This window comes from Phyllostomus discolor, chromosome 1 (genome assembly GCF_004126475.2).
Source record: "Phyllostomus discolor isolate MPI-MPIP mPhyDis1 chromosome 1, mPhyDis1.pri.v3, whole genome shotgun sequence".
Taxonomy (NCBI): Eukaryota; Metazoa; Chordata; class Mammalia; order Chiroptera; family Phyllostomidae; genus Phyllostomus; species Phyllostomus discolor.
In genome coordinates this window covers 95,207,173-95,224,106 of record NC_040903.2, presented here as the reverse complement: position 1 = coordinate 95,224,106, position 16,934 = coordinate 95,207,173, and the positions used below count along the sequence as shown (strand labels likewise).

The window sequence follows — 16,934 nt, the reverse complement described above, 5'->3', positions numbered from 1 at the left end:
TATAGGAAAAATATTGACTCAATTTTTATAGGCTTCTAAGATTTTTTTAAATGAAATGGAAAATAATTCACAATTTCCTTCTTGCTATATGTCAGAATTGTTGAATCTAATATATGAACTCAATGAACTGAGAAATTCCCAAATCTTTCCTTAAGGCTATGATATTAACAGTTCATTTTAATAGTCTTTAAATATAAAAAATCAAAACAGTGTCTATAGTTTACAGTCACCACTTGCTGTGGGAAGGGAGCCAGAGAGACTCAGAGTACCAGCCACCCAAGGTCAGAGGCACTGAGCCAAAGACCCAGCAAAGAGCAGGCCCACGCCAGGAAGAAAAGCTGTTGCTGAAATGACAGGCCAAGCATATGAAATAAGATGATCTTCAGGTCATGGTAGCTGAAAAAGAATAATAGACTTATCCAAGTTGGGAAACAGATTAAGATGTTGGAGTAGGTATCAGACTGAACACAGCTAGCAGGAAACGGAGTCACCTATGAGCACACAGTATTTGTCTTACAGTGGCTTTTCTTGTGAGCTGCGATATGACATCCTAGTTTCCTTCCCTAAAGTAAAACTCTCAGTATCGCTGATGTCACTTGTCTAGCCAGCCAAAAATAGAAAACCCTTCCTTACCCACAGACATACCTTTTTACTATATTGGTTGATATAATTTTCTTTTTTAGAGATTTTTTCATACTTTTTTGGTAAATTATTTTATCAATAAAAATTTGTCAATAAATCATTTCCCTAGTTAAATTCTAATTTCTTTTTAGGTGAGTATAAATTGGTAATAAAAATGAATTACTTTAATTAATAGTTTGCCTGCCCTTGGATGCCCAGGGCTATATGACAGGGAAAAGATATTTCTTCACATAGATTACCATTGATTACACTGGAAACAGTTACTATATTCAAATGCCAGGCAAGGGTAGCCAAGGAGATGTTTGATAGTGACACACAGTGAGCTTTCCAGTTTAACCTCAATCTGCAAATGGTACCCCTTCTCAAAAAGTCAGAGGCGATCAACTTTCCCACTGCTACATCAGAATGAAAAGAATGAAGAGTGAAAGACCACTGGATAGAAAACAGTAATGCAGGCAGCATTTTGCAGAAAGAGGTAGCTGAGTGCTAAGAGCAGCCTCTCCCCATAGCTGGCAGAAGTGCCAGGCTTTTCACAGAATTCACATTAGAAGTTCCAGCAATAGATGGAACTGGGCCAACAGACACAATAGTGGGGAGAGCGGGGAAGTTTCTGTAATAAAAGACTGACCTCTGCACACTTTCAGACGCACTAAGAACTTTACTACCGGCAACAAGTACTGACATTTTTAAATCATTGTTCTTAGCGAACCTGTTAAGGCATGAGTAAGTATGGGAAATGAAAGAAGTTGGTGGATGATAGCCCTTGGGTTAAGAATGAAGTAAATAGTCTAAATGGTACCAAGAGAGACAGATCCACAACTCTCTTGCATAAGAGATGGAAGTTACTAACAGAGGAATATTGCTATGTGTCCTTCCCAATGTGCTGTATACACAATTATGCCTAAATTGACTGCCTAGTAAGTTGCAACTGGTTTTCATATTTTGTGTGACTTCAGTTCGTCTGCATTGGACCTATCTATGGTCTACATAAAGTCCAGAAATCATAAAGAACACTTCAATGTTAACAGAGTACCCACTGGTATCTGAACCACATACTGATGATTACCATCAATACTCTAGAGTGACCAACCCAAATAAGCAGAAATAGATTTTATTTAAAAATTTTTATTTTAAGCTGAATATATACAAATTGCCCTAAGGAGATAGGTACAGCAGCCCCTAGTGTAAGTATAATCCCAAATTTCCCATCTTTACTTTCCACAAACAAAACCAAATACCTTTAAGCTGAAAATCTACACAGAGAATACTATTTTTTGTTAGATCAAAATTTCGCAGCAACTGAACCATTCTTCAAAGAAACTAATCAAACAAAATTGCACTTGAAGATACTCTTTCTTTTAATTGATGTTGATTAAGTACCATCCCTGTCCCAGACACTGTGTTAAGCAATGGACATAACATCATGAGAAAAATCATGCAGTTCACACTCCAGGGTCAGAGAGAGACATTAAATGAAAAATTACACCAATGAACGTATAATTACCAACTGAGATTAATTCCCTGAAAGAAAGGAATAAGGAACAATGAGAGTGTATAACAAAGAAAGGTAACCTAATTTTACTTTGGTCTTACAAATCTTACCGGAAGGAGTAAAAAGCTTGAGCTAACAGTGAGCACAAGTTTGTGGGTGAAAGGTGGGGAGTTTAGGCCATTTCCAACAGAGACTAGCAATCATCTTCCAGTGAGAAAGAGCAAAGCTTATCTGAGAACTGAAATGCTAATGTGGCTGAATGAACTGAAAACGGGTCCAAGGGAGCCCTGGAAGCAAAGGTAAGGTTAGGAAGGGAGTTCCAGAGGTGAGTAGGAGCAAACCTATAGAGTCTAGGGGCCACACTGAGGAACATGGTCTTTAGCCTAAAGAGAATCCAGAAACCAAACTTAAGATTTGAAGGTTTTAGCAAAAGTCTAGTCTTAAATTTGTTTGCCTTGTGTTGTACACAGAGTGTCAATATATACACATTTAATAAATTCAGGAAAGTCTTTTATGGTCCACAAAATATCCCAGAGAACTATTAACAATGTTTTCCTACACTGAACTGAGTATCAGAATCATTACTCAGGAACTTCCACATAAGGAGGTGTCTGAGAAGTACATTCAAGCGGTGCCAGGAGTGTCAGCATTGCAGCCTTATCAAGTGCATGGTGCACACAGAAATTCTCTCTTTAAACAGATACAAAATTTCTACCAGTAACAGTTGTACAGATGGAAATACTCTGGAAGCTCTGTGAGAGTAAATGCAGGAATCACTACTATGTACTATTGTACAAGCAGTGGGGGCTAAATTTAGAATAGAAAGTGGTAATGAAGGGAACTCAGAAATATAAAGATATCCAACTTTGCATACACACCAATACCTTCCTCACCTCTACCTTCAGAGATACCAGGTGCCTCCAGTAGCTGTGTATCTTCAGGGACTTGGGGCAGGAATTGGCCTTCTCCTTCGTTTTCCCTGCAGACCAATGTATAGGCTTTCCCAGTTCTGCTAAGTCAGTTATCACCCGTTCACCTGTTTCCTTTCTATAAAATTAGTTAACATCTTTAACTGTTATTGTCTCTTCAGCTATTCTCTTTGAGTCTATGCTTTTTGGGTCCTTTCCCTGTCATATTAATGATATTTGATAAGGGCATCTGTGTGTTTAATCTGAAACAATTAACGGAAACTTTTGTATTGTTTTAATTTTCATTTCCTGTTTGAATATGTTTTTCATCTTTATGGACCATTTTTTACTGCCCCTTCATGTATTGCCTGCTCTTATCTTTTGGCTGTTTTTCTATCAGGAACTACTCGTTTTCTTACAAAGTTTAATTGTTTCTTTTTATATTATGTTTGTTAACTCACTGTGTATAAAATTTGTTACAAATATTTTTTCAGTTTGTCACTTACCCTTAACTTTTATCATTTTTGTACATGAAAAACGTTCTTTTAGTTTTTATGTACTATAGTTTGTGGAATTTTAATTATTAAAAATATTCATTTTGAATTATTTAATGGATTATTGAATTATTAAATCTTCTAGTTATTTTGTGCATAGAATGCCCTGCCTTAGCCTGATGTCAGTAAAACACTTACTTACATTACCCTCTAGATATGCTTATAATTTTATGTTTTTATATTTAACTTTTGATTCACGTGGAACTTATTTCATTCTGTAGTACAAGGAGAGATCTGAAAATGAATTGAGAACTGTAGCATGTGTGCCATCAAATACATAAAATAGAAACATGCAATTATGAGCAATTTAACAAGCAATTTAAAAACAAATACCCACTTAACCACAACATGAATCCTTGTATAAGGATCTACTTCTGGGAGAACCCAAGCTAGAATAATTCATACTGGAAATGGCCTAGGAAGCATAACCTCTAATGGAATTCTAGAACCAGATTCCTCACTGACCAGGCAGTAGCAGAGACTGCACTGTTAGTGACGTGAGTTGTGGTGACTCCCGGCAGGCTGTAGGGCCACTATTACCAAGAGTGTCATTATCAGTGAACTGGGACAGAATGGAGGAAGAGGGGGTATACTGAGTTTATGCAATATCTCTACCATCTGAGAGATGGCAGCAGTGGCTGTCATAAAAGACTGCAGATATGGTAGATTCAGTACCATGGATCCACCACTGAAAGGAAATGACAGGCTCAAGTCAGCCAGCCACCAACTTAGGACATAATGTCAAATCCAGGAAACTTCTGTGACACCCACATTCACTGGAGCCAGAGGGCAAGTCAGGCTGAAAATCAACCCAAGTGTGAGAGTTAGCAGCATTGCAGAGAAGGCTTACTACACAGCCCTGGCAAATTTACTATGCTAAGCTCAAGGCTCTGTTAGAGGAGAAATGGGAACCTGAAGACAGAATGGAAACATATGCGTGCATGTGCTTGGATCCCCAACTTCCCCTGAACTATCTGGGCCTACTAAAATGGTCCCACTTTCCATTATTCAAGAACAGTCCACCCCCTGCCTGAGACCATGCAGAGACCTCATGTGAGTAAGACGCCTTACAAGATAATTCTTGCATCCATCAAGATGTGCCTCACCTTTCTCAAAGTTTGTAGGCATAGAGCTAGGGTCAAGTTTCAGCGTGGTCCACCTAGAGAAGTACTGTTCTCATTGTGGAAGCAAAGGAACTATTTACTATTATTGCAGAAAAATTCTGGAATACCTAGGGGAATTCAGGAATGAATGTCCTAGAATTGCAAATATCATGCAGGATGGAGTTCCTATGCTTGGGAGAAGCATTGACCCACATTAAATGAGGTGGACATGCCAGAAGAACTTTATCAAAGTTTTCAGAAAGGGGGGAAAGACTTAGTGAAGATGATATACATCGACGAATTTAATGCTTAAAACCAGAGAATTTATTAGCTAAGTTTGCTAGAAGAGCCAAGAAGAAACTTTCTGCACTAAATCAAAAAGGAGAGTGTTCATGTGGGGCACTGGCATTGTTGAGAAAAATCACTGAATTTTCTAAGCTGGGATGTACAGTCAGGAAAGCTGCCATGGGACGAGCTCGTCAGTGTCAATGGGAGGGAATGAATCTGGAACAGTAGAGGCCAGGTGGTGTCTCTTCACTGTCAAAGGCAAAATGGATTGTAATTGCTGGCATACCTCAGAGATATCGCAAGTTTTGTTCCAGACCACCACAATGAAGGAAGTATCGCCATAAAGCAAGTCGTGATTTTTTTGCTGATGGAGGATCTTGACTTCAATTTTTTAAAAACAAAAGCTGTAGCATACTCGAAGTGCAATAAAGCAAAGCACAATAAAATGAGATGCACCTGTACTATACTGGAAAGCAAAACCAGAACAGAACACAGATACATTGACCCCCAGGGATCTGCACCAATGGCTGGCAGACTGCATTGTTTCCAGGGACACAATAGGTGGGTGGTATGGTAGGATGAATAATGGAACCCCTAAAGAAGTCCACATCCTGATCCCCTGGAACCTGTGAGTTTGTTACCTTACAGGGCAAAAGGAATTTTCAATGGGATTAAGTTAAGAATCTTGAGATGGGAAGATTATCGTGGATTATCTGGGCATGCTCTGCAAGGTTAAGATCAAGCAGGCAGGATGCAAGAGGCAGAGGCAGAGAAGGGGATGTCACAACAGAAGCAGAGGTGAAAGAGAGATTGATTTAAAGATGCTCTGCTGCTGGCTTTGAAGATGAAAAAAAGGGCCATGAGCCAAGTGGTGTATGTAACCTCTAGAAGCGGGAAAAGGCAAGGAAAGGGGTTCTCTCCCCTAGTGGCTTCAGAAAGAGCATGGCCCACGAACACCTTGACTTTAGCACAGTGAAACTGATCTCAAACCTCTAACCTCCATAACTGTAAGATAATATATTTTCACAGTTTTAAGCCACTACATTTGTTATGATTTGTTGTGATGGTTAGTTATATCTATCAGCTAGGCTAGGCTATAATACCCAGTTATTCAATCAAACCCTAATCTAGGTGTTTCTGTAAAAGTATTTTGTACATGTGGTTAATATCTACAATCAGTTTACAATCTGTTAAGTATAAGTGATTACCCTCGATAATGTAGGTTGGCTTCCTCCAGTTGGTTGGAGACCTCAAGAGAAGAAATTATGGTTGCCCAGAGAAGAAATTCTACCTTAAACCGGCAGCATAAACTCCTGCCTGAGTTTCCAGCTTGCTGCCCTGTTCTACAAATTTCAGACTTGCCAGCCCCTAAAATCTTGTGAGCCAATTCCTTAAGATACATAAATATATATGGAATCTCCTATTGATTCTCTTTTCCTGGATAACCCTAACCAAAGCATTGCTATAAAAGCAATAGAAAATGAATACAGGTAGCTAATAAAGGTCTTACTTGATCAATGCAACCAGAAAACACCAAAAGTAAGTAGGCCAAAAATTGATGTCAGCCATCAAAATAGAAATTTACTAATATTTTTCTAGTTTCTATACCTGAGCAAGTTTGAGCCAATCATTGAAAAGGAACACGAGGTCCCTGTAAATATTCTGTCAATCATTTTGCAAACAGATTGACAGAATACTAAACTACTTTTACTTGGGAAATAGAATATACCTGGAAAAGAAAATTCCACAGACTATTAAAGTTTTTGTTGAATAAAAAATGTGAGCTGACACTGTATCAGAAAAACCAAAATGTTATCACAGATCTTTATTACAGTACTAGCATCTGAAGGTCAGGTGGATAAATAGAATCCTTCCCAAGTTCATTTGAGAGAGGCTCAGTGCGTGGTCATTTCCTTAGTCCCGAAGTACGTAAGTTAAATGGATGTGGTTGGCAGCTGTCAGGAACCTCACATTTGCTCCCTAACCCTTGGATTAAAAACCACAGTGGCAGAAGAAGCCAACTGAAAACCTCTGAAAGTGCAGTCCCCTCCAGGAGAGTAAATCAGAGCAATGCCTCGTATTGGATGGAACTACAGAGACTTAGTGTCACCGTCAAAGGTGTGTACCACTGTTTGTCAAAGGAGTGTCACATCCCTATTTAATTTGCTGGTCTGATGTCTGCAAAGATCAGATGGGCCATGGCAGATTACAATAGACTACTGTGAGCCTGACCAAGTGATAGTCCCAATCTCGGTTGCTGGGCCACTGTTGCAATTGTTGCAGCTATGGATCTGGTGAGTTTACCAGGAAGGATGATTAGAAGCAGTTCAGATTCATTTGGGTGAAAAACAGTACATTCACAATCTTGACCGGGGATCATGTTAATATTCTTGTGATAATGGAACCTTGTTCATCTGGACCTTCCATTACAGAACATCATAGTGGCCCATTCTACAGATGACATTATTTTCATTGGATCTGGAGAATAGAAATTGACCTTATAGTGAATGCTTTTGTGAGGCAGATATGACCAGGGTGTGGAAGGTTAACCCTATGAAAATCCAGGATCCTGCCAAATTGGTGATGTGTTTAAGGTTCCAGAAGTCTGTGACATGCTAAAACATCCCCCAAAGAAATGGGCAACTTGTTATTCATTATACCTGTTGGCACTGAGAAAAGCAGTATGCCTGGCAGTCCTCTTTGGATTTTGGAGCAAGCACATGCCACATTTAGGAATATTGTTCTGACTTACTTATCAGCTGACTCAGGCAGCAACTAATTTTGAGTGTGGCTTTGTAGCAGATTTAAGCTATGGAACAAGCATCTTTGACCCTTAGATCATATGGTTCACGGCTGACAACTTCTGCAGAAACCACTTCCAATGGTCCCTGTCTGCTGCACACAGGATCACCTGCTTCTTCCTCCTACTCTCACAGGGGCCCACCCTCTTTTTGAGCCTGAGAGGCAGAGCAAAATTTAACTTAAAGGTTTCAGCAATAACTACAGGCCTCACCTCACTAAGTATCATGCTTGGATTGACCTGAGTTAGTAACTCTAGGCTTACAAAGAACAAAGTAAATATGCCCATTTGGTTTGTTTTCTTTATTTTTTATTCAAGACAATCTCAAACTTACAGAAAAGTTATAAGCACCATACAAAGAACCTTCTTGCTAGACTGTATGAGAGTAAGGTTCTCCATCATCCCCAAGTACTTTAGTGAATATTCCCTGAAAAGGAGAACATGCACCCCTCTTACATAACCACAAGAAAACCACCAAAATCATGAAATTAACATACCTACCATCTATTGCCATGACAATATTCAAGTTTTCTCAGTTGTCCCAATTAGAAAAAGATGCAGTTTAGAATCAGGCATCAGATTTATTACAACTTCCACTAGCCTTTAATTGTTCCTGAGACTTTGCCTTTCAGGTACTTGACACTTTAAAGATAATAGGCTGGCTATTTTCTAGAATGTCCCTCAGTTTGGATTAGTTTAATGTTTGCTCTTGATTGGATTCAGGATATGAATCTTGGGCAAGAATATCATAGAAGTGATGCTGTGTTTTCTGCATCCTAACAAATGGCACATACATTGGATTTGTCCCATTGCTGGCAATGTCAACTTTAATAATTTAAGTTGGTGTCTGCCATCTTTCACCATAGCAGTAGAGTCAATCTTCTTTCCTTTGTAATCAATACATATTTTGTAACAAGGTATTTATTAAACCATCAATATATTCATTTATTATATTAGTAGGATTCATAGATTCCTCTATTTCTCAATGGCATATAATTCATTGCTATCATTACATATTTTGATGCTAAAAATTGTCCTATATTTTGTCAGGGGAAGCTGCTTCAAGCAGACTCCTGAGGTCTTATGATGTGCTTCCATCATTCTTTGAGTACTTCCTTATTTCTAACACAAGATGTTTTATGTTCATCATCTTTTTTTTTCTGTCCCATTCCTGGAATCAGCCCATTTTCCAAGAACCCCAGTTTCCATTAGTGGACAATTTTATTTAGAAACTAAAATCTGGAAGCCAGATATACTCATTGCAGATTCCAGGCCCTGGAGCTAGGGAATATATGTAGGTACACTACACACACACACCCCCTACATTCATGTCTATGTTTATTTCTCTATAATCTTTTTATACATACTGAAAACCATAGCTTCATATCAAAATCTCCAGTTCAATTGAATTCTACAGCTTTCTCCATTTCCATACGTGTAACTCCCTTTCCTGACAGTGAGAACCTGACTCCTATGGTCCTCCAATATTTTCTTGTTCATTAATCCTTCTGTAAGTAACTAATCCAGCTGTCCATACAAAGAGAAGCCCTCCTGTCTCTCTTACACTGCCATACCCTACACTCTGCTTCGGCTGCCACCACCCAGCCCGTACACACACTCACATTACTTGATGTTTGAAATCCCAGGCCACAAAACCTATGCAGAGACACCCTGCTCACATGACTGAGGCTCCTAACCCATGCACCATGCTCTGTCACCTTCCCCACTCAGATGCCTCACTTCCTCAGCCCCATCTAATGGAAGAGAAGAAAAAGTAGGGGAGGACTAAGAAAATAGCTTTCTGTTGAGTCTAAGGGAAAAAGAAATGCATTTCACCACAAACCACAAAAATATCTTACTGTCCTTCACATTTTGGGGACACTCTAAATCGTGCACCTAAAAATTGAAACTTGTTTCAAAAAAGTAGGAATACTAATGATAATCTTTAAAAAATGACAAATTGGGATCAATATTTCATGTATTCAGCAATTTGGCTACAGCCCATAAAACTGTTCAAGCTCAGAGGAAAATGAAATTTGACGGTAATGCAGTCAACTTGAAAATACAGACACAAAGTCTGGATGATGCCAGCCTGTGAAACTATGGGCATATATTTGAAAGTGACAAGTAACTTGCAGCTGATACAGTTGAGAAAAGTAATGTATGAGTAATAAATGCAATATAAACAGCTGACAATTCCAGGTTCTAGCAGCTAAAGCTGCCATAGCCTATGTAGAATATAGTCAATCAATTTTTTTCTTTTTTTTATTGCTGTTCAAATACAGTTGTCTCCATTTTCCCCCCACCCCAGTCATCCCCACCTCCAACCCTTAATCCTCCCCACCTTTGGCTTTGTCCATGTGTCCTTTGTACATGTACTTGACCACCCTTCCCCCTTTTCCTCTCATTATCCCCTCTCACCTCCCCTCTGGTTACTGTCAGTTTGTTCTTAATCTCAATGTCTCTGGTTATATTTTGCTTGCTTGTTTGTTTTGTTGATTAGGTTCCAATTATAGGTGAGATCATATGGTATTTGTCAATCATTTTTCTGAAAGTCACCTTTGACATTCACTACTATTAGCAATTATTTTTTGAAGTAGCACATTTTACCTAGTAACACTACTATAGAAATAGTATCATTTAATCAACAAAACAAAGAAATAAGCAAAATATAACCAAAAACACTGAAATAGAGGACAGGCTGACAGTAACCAGAGGGAAGAGAAGAGGGAATTTCAGGGGAGAATGGGAAGGGTTTACAGGAACACATTTAAAGGTCACATGGACAAAAACTAGGGGGAGGGTGGTAATGGGAGGGATGTGGGGAGCTTTGGGTGGGTGGGCTGGAATAGGAGTAAAAGGAAGAAAACTGTGCTTGAACAATGATTAAAATTAAAAAATTAAAAAGAGAAATAGTATCATTTGTTGATTCAAATGGTACCTATTCCAATCACCAAAAAATCAGAGAATTTTTTCTGCCCAGAAAGAATTAGATGATTTTTCCTATTCATTTTTTCTTTATTCTCATCAATGACTTTCAAATTAGGTTTGGGATTTTCTGCTTTTGCTTTTGTGCTTGTTCATCTTATTCAACGTATTACAGCAGAACGTAAATATTCTCATAAGAGTCCAGCTCTGACCTTTCTGGCTCTTAAGGTGGGGAGGCCTAGGACTGCCCCTACACACTAGCAAATAGCCAAGATTGAAGGGAAAACTTGTGGAGAATGATGTATAAAATACATACCATTTTAGCATTCTAGTGTACTGTAGCTTTATACCTTTACAATTACCTATATCTTCATAAAAGTATAGAAGGGTAGAATACAGTATATATTATAGAACTTTAATTTTCAACCTTTTTCATCTCATGACACACATCGACTAATTAAAATTCTGCAATATACACAAAAATATATTTTTGCCAATCTGACAAAAATAGGTAACATTTTGATACATTTATATCAGATGACTATTGTGTTGGCTATCCTTTTTATTTATTTTTTATTTGACAGTCTAAAGAAAAAGAGGTCAGTGTCCCAGACTAAACAATCAGGTATCGAATTTTAAAAAAATTCCTTCAGCATATCTGTTGAAAATTGCTGGTATAGAATATATAGGTAGAATATATTCTAGAATATGTGTGTGTGTGTGTGTGTGTGTGTGTGTGTGTGTTCCATTCCAGTCTCAGAGATTCTTTTCTCCAGGGAGTTCTAAATGGCAGGTTAGATCAAGTCCCGGCAAATACTAGCGAGAACAACTTTCAGTCGATTCTGGTCACAGTCGTTTCTGGTTCCACAGAACTTTCCCTCTCTGGCTTTTTTTCTTGACCATCTTGTATCGTGCTTGAGATTCCTATTCCGACAACAGCCAGGACTCAAGTACTGAGCAGAGCTAGCACCAGCCGGTTGGGCCCCAGGGTGCAGACTGAGAACACTGGAGCGGGGCGGGGTGGGGCGGGGGTGCTGCGCAGGCAAGGCGGGCGTGCCCAGGGCTGGGGTGTCCCTGGTTGGCTTTTTGCTGTGAAAGGGACAGACCAGGACTAGTGGGACGTGGCTGTGGTGCTTACCTGGGAGATAGTCCCAGAGTAGCCCTGGACAACCCGGGCTTTAACGCTCGGGCCAGGGGAGGAGAGGGGAGGGAGGACCCGCCCTAACGAAGCGTAGGGTGGTGGGAAGAGTGAGGCTGTGGTTTCTGGGAGAAGCCAGGCGCCGTGTTAAACCCATTGTTCCTGAAGCAGAGGGGTAGGAAACTACGGGATTCTGTATTCTGTACCTTGAAAGTGTTCACAGTTGCAAGGTACGCAGGCGCCTTTCATTCTCCTCGGGGCACACTCCCCTGGCTCCGCGATTAGTGAGCAGTCCCAGTGTGGCTGTAGATGGTGTAACACGTCCTGGCCCTGCAACTACCCAGAAGAGAGTTTTCAACCAACACGAGTTGGTCGCGGGGTGCTGGGAAAAGGGGACAGACGGAGGGACTCTACAGCTGTACTGCAGTTTTACTTTCCATTAACAAAATCATGACATAAAGATCTGGAACGAGAGATGAAAACCGAGAATCGTATTGACAGTTTTTAAAAGTCTAACATTGATTTTAAATGGTATATACTTCGTTTAGTAACTACATATCCACAGACCTATGAAAGGTTTGCCAATGCATACATATATAGATATATATGACAGATAGAGATTTTAAATGTTTGGCCACAAACGGTGGGACCAGCGATCCTTGTTTGGAGGCAGCGACGCGCCAGGCGCGCGTCTCCGCAACCAGAGCCGTCCCGCACCGCGGCCGCCCACCCTCCCCGCTGCCTCCCGCCCTCGAGGGGCCGCGCAGTCCCACCGCATCCCGCTCTGGACGGGCCCGGAGTCCGCTCCGAGTTGGCTCACGCACTGCAGCCACCGCACGGAGACAAAACCCGGAGTCCGGTTACAACCTGCCATTAACATATGAATGTAACGAACTGGAGGACGCGGGAGTGGAGTGGAGGGACCCGGAGCAGCGGCGCCCGAGCCCCAGGCTCGCCGGAACTTTTCCTTGGGTGTAAAAACTCTTTGATTGGCTGCTCGCACGCGCCTGCCCGCGCCCTCCATTGGCTGAGCAGACACGCGACCGGCGCGAGGAGGGGGCTGGGAGAGGAGCGGGGGGAGCCACACTGGCGCGTGCCGCTTTTTAAAGGGGCGCAGCGCCTTCAGCAACCGGAGAAGCTTCGTTGCACGCGACCTGGTGTGCGATCTCCGAGTAGGTGGGGGAGGGTTGAGGAGGGGGGAAAAAAAAAGACATTGCTGTAGAGAGCCGGGAAGGTTTGTTTGTTTGTTTGTTTGTTTGTTTTGCTTTGCTTTGTCCAGCTGGTTTTCCAGTGCCTCCTCCGACCCTGCACCTCCGAGCCTCTTCAGTGCAATGTCCCGCCTGCTGCACGTAGAGGAGTGGGCTGAAGTGAAGGAGTTAGGGGACCACCATCGCCATCCCCAGTCTCACCACCTCCCGCAGCCGCCACAGCCACCTGCGACCCTGCAGACCAGAGAGCATCCTGTCTACCCGGCCGAGCTGTCCCTCCTGGACAGCACCGACCCACGCGCCTGGCTGGCCCCCACTTTGCAGGGTATCTGCACGGCACGCGCCGCCCAGTATTTGCTGCATTCCCCCGAGCTGGGTGCCTCTGAGGCCGCGGCGCCTCGGGAGGAGGTGGACAGCCGGGGGGAGCTGGTGAGGAGAAGTGGCGGCGGCAGCAGTAACAAGAGCCCTGGCCCCGTGAAAGTGCGCGAACAGCTGTGCAAGCTGAAAGGCGGGGTGGTGGTTGAAGACCTGGGCTGCAGCCGCCAGCGTGCCCCTTCCAGCAAACAGGTGAACGGGGTGCAGAAGCAAAGGCGGCTGGCGGCCAACGCCAGGGAGCGGCGCAGGATGCACGGGCTGAACCACGCCTTCGACCAGCTGCGCAATGTTATCCCGTCCTTCAACAACGACAAGAAGCTGTCCAAGTACGAGACCCTGCAGATGGCCCAGATCTACATCAACGCCTTGTCCGAGCTTCTCCAAACGCCCAACGGCGGGGAGCAGCCACCGCCACCGCCAGCGTCTTGCAAAAGCGACCACCACCACCTTCGCACCGCCGCCCCCTATGAGGGCGGTGCGGGCACGGTGACCGCAGCTGGGGCACAGCCGGCGTCCGGAGCGGGCCAGCGGCCCACCCAGCCTGGAAGTTGCCGGACTCGCTTCTCGGCCCCGGCCTCGGCGGGAGGATATTCCGTGCAGCTTGACGCTTTGCATTTCTCGACTTTCGAGGACAGCGCCTTGACGGCGATGATGGCGCAAAAGAACCTGTCGCCTTCGCTGCCCGGGGGAATCTTGCAGCCAGTGCAGGAGGAAAGTAGCAAAACTTCTCCCAGGTCTCACAGAAGCGACGGAGAGTTTTCCCCCCATTCCCATTACAGTGACTCGGATGAGGCAAGTTAGGAAGGTGACAAACACCCTGAAAACTGAGACAGAAACAAAATCGTCCTTTCCCAGTGCGCGGGGAGCCCCGCGGTTAAAGATCCCCGCACCCTTTTAATTTTTCCTGGGCTATGGTCGTTGTTTAGCAACGACTTGGCTTCAGATGGCAGCTACATTTGATGCTTTGCAAAAGCCGCCGCTATTCCAAACTTCCTGTCGTCCAATATTGTTTAATGAAAGCTTGTTAAAGTTATTTTCTTCCCTCCCACCTTCTTCTCCCCCTGTAGATAACAGAAAAGGTATAATTAATTATATGTACCCATATATGGCATCATTATTCTAGTTCCCTGCTGCCAATACGCTGCTAAAACGTTGCATCTTCTCTCTGCTGGTTTGTGTTTAATTTATTTTATGCCCTGGGCATCCATCCCTGTGTGTTGCGCGCACTCACGCCTGGGAGAGTTAGTATTCCTAAGTTGTTTCCCAAAATGCATTACGAAACGCAAAGTTAAGACTTCCAAAGTAAATAACTTTTGGCTATGGAATTGTTCGAAAACGGGGAACTTGGGAGTTTATATACTGTATGAACGTACCCAGTCTGTGTATGGGATCGCGAGAAAGTTGGCGTCTTTTAGGAAACTTGGCGCACGCACTTTATCAGCCGCTACTGCTGTGGCTCTGGGACAAACCAACTGCCAATTGCAGACCAGTTATGTTTTTTTTTTTTTTTTAAACACAGCCACTTGTAATCCTTAATTAAGCTATTTGCAAATGTTTGTTTAAAAATTTTAAATGAAAAAATATCCAGTAGTGTCAAAAGCATTTGGTCAATTTTATTTTGCTTTGTTAATGTTAGAAAAGTTATTTATTGTTGAGTGTTTGCTACCGTTTCTACTTATCTTGATTCATTTTTTTACGTTTTCTACTCGAGATCATTTTATTTTAAGTTAGCAAAGCCAACTGCCATTGTTTTATGTATGTCCTTTTGCAAATGATAAAAATAAACTTGAAAATAACTTTTACTTGTCACTTATTCCATTGTAACATAAGCATTGAAAACAGTTTAAAATAACCTTAAAGTCTTGGACTGTCTTTTATTAATTGAGAATTTATGAGATCTAAGAGGTTTCAGAGGAAAAATCTGTTACACACCTTGTATCTTCAAGGAGGACCAGAAACCCTAGGGGCAGAAAAGGGCTAGTCGGTAATTCAATGGTGAGATAGAACTTTTCCTGAATTTTCAAGTTTTGCCTCTTGGATAACAAGGATCTTCCCATTCTTCTTCACTCCTAGCCCCAACAACCTCTACAAGCCAAGGCACGTGTTTCAGTTCTCCTAGGATTTCACAAGGAGTAGTGACCTCTACTAGGGTTAACTATTCCACTTCATAAAAACTTTAGCAAAGCTGAAAGCTTTTCTTGTTAAGGTCAAATTCAAAACACAAGCCCATTCTCTCTTCCCAGCCCTTTCTCTCCCCCCTCCCCTTCCTCTCTCCTCTCTTTCTAGAGAGGAGGAGGTTTGAAGCAAAGAGATAAAGAGAACAATGGATTAGAACTTGAGGGAAAGGGAATGAAGTTGATTAAAAAATTATAAACTTGCAATTGTCCTAGGAAACTGTTGACCTCCACTAATTTTTTTCTTTACCATTGATTCTACTTCTTCCAATGTAGGTGATAATGTTTGCTTTATTTTGTGCTTCTGAAGTAGTTCCTATGTAGAAAACATTTATCTACATTTTTAGTCAGTTGCAGAAACTAACTGGCATGCTCACTCTTCCACTTTAGGGTTCTCACTAAGGAATAGCCTATTCTGAGTTCTTAGGATCATACATTTTTAAAAATCTAACACAATGTGTGTGTGGAGAGAGTAGAAAGTAAAATTTTAAAAATGTATTTGGCAAACATGAAAGAACTATTTATTAAAGATGAGTGACTTTCCACTGGATAAACATCGCTGAATTCGAGAGGTTGATTTTAAGCCACATCTTTTATATTTTATGTCTCCATTGGGATAACATTGCGAGGGCAAGAAAGCAAGGGATAAAAAGTGAGAGATAGTTATTTTATTCGCCCCTGCATTCCCCTTTCTCTGCAGCACCTTGAAAATTGGAGAGCACCACAAACTGAGGGGCAGAAAAAGTAATGCACGAAGGAGCGAAGTTCTGGTCTAAAGATCCTCGGAACCAGCTTTTAACTGACCACCTGGGTATCCATGGTTTTCAGCTGATGTGTGAGACAGGGAAGCTGAAAGCCTCCGCCAGCTCTGTAGGAGAACTGAGCGGCGGCTCGTGACACGTTACAGGGGCAGAAACAATGCACCTGTCCCTTAGATAACATTGTGCTCCCACTGAGTTTGCTGTGCTCACGATAAACATCAGGAATCTTCTGGCTATTGAATAAATCAAGCGACTGCTTCTAACACATTTCCACTTCGCTATCAATAAGCAGTCTCAACAGGCATGGACATAGAGCATTCTTGCAGAATAAGTGCACACATATTTTTATAGTTATTTTGCTTGGTGTGTCTGCTTGCATGTGGAGAGAGAGAGAGAGAGAGAGATGGAGAATGCTTTTACCGTTATGAATGTTAGTAGGGGAAAGACAGGACTGAGGAAAATAAAGTTGTGGGGTTTTTTCTCAAAGAAAACTGTATTTCATTTTCAAAAACTTTATGCTCATTTTGTGTTAACCAGAGGAAAAAAGACTCTTTCACGTCCAT

At 41.9% G+C, this 16,934-nt stretch overlaps 1 protein-coding gene across 1 annotated transcript; it reads left to right on the top strand.

Moving 5' to 3' along the window:
* Nucleotides 1-13,156: 13,156 nt before the first annotated feature.
* Nucleotides 13,157-14,931, top strand: ATOH1 (atonal bHLH transcription factor 1). Its single transcript, XM_028505441.2, has one exon. It carries the CDS (start codon nt 13,185-13,187, stop codon nt 14,235-14,237), a length of 1,053 nt encoding a protein of 350 aa, XP_028361242.1. The 5' UTR covers nt 13,157-13,184; the 3' UTR covers nt 14,238-14,931.
* Nucleotides 14,932-16,934: the final 2,003 nt, after the last annotated feature.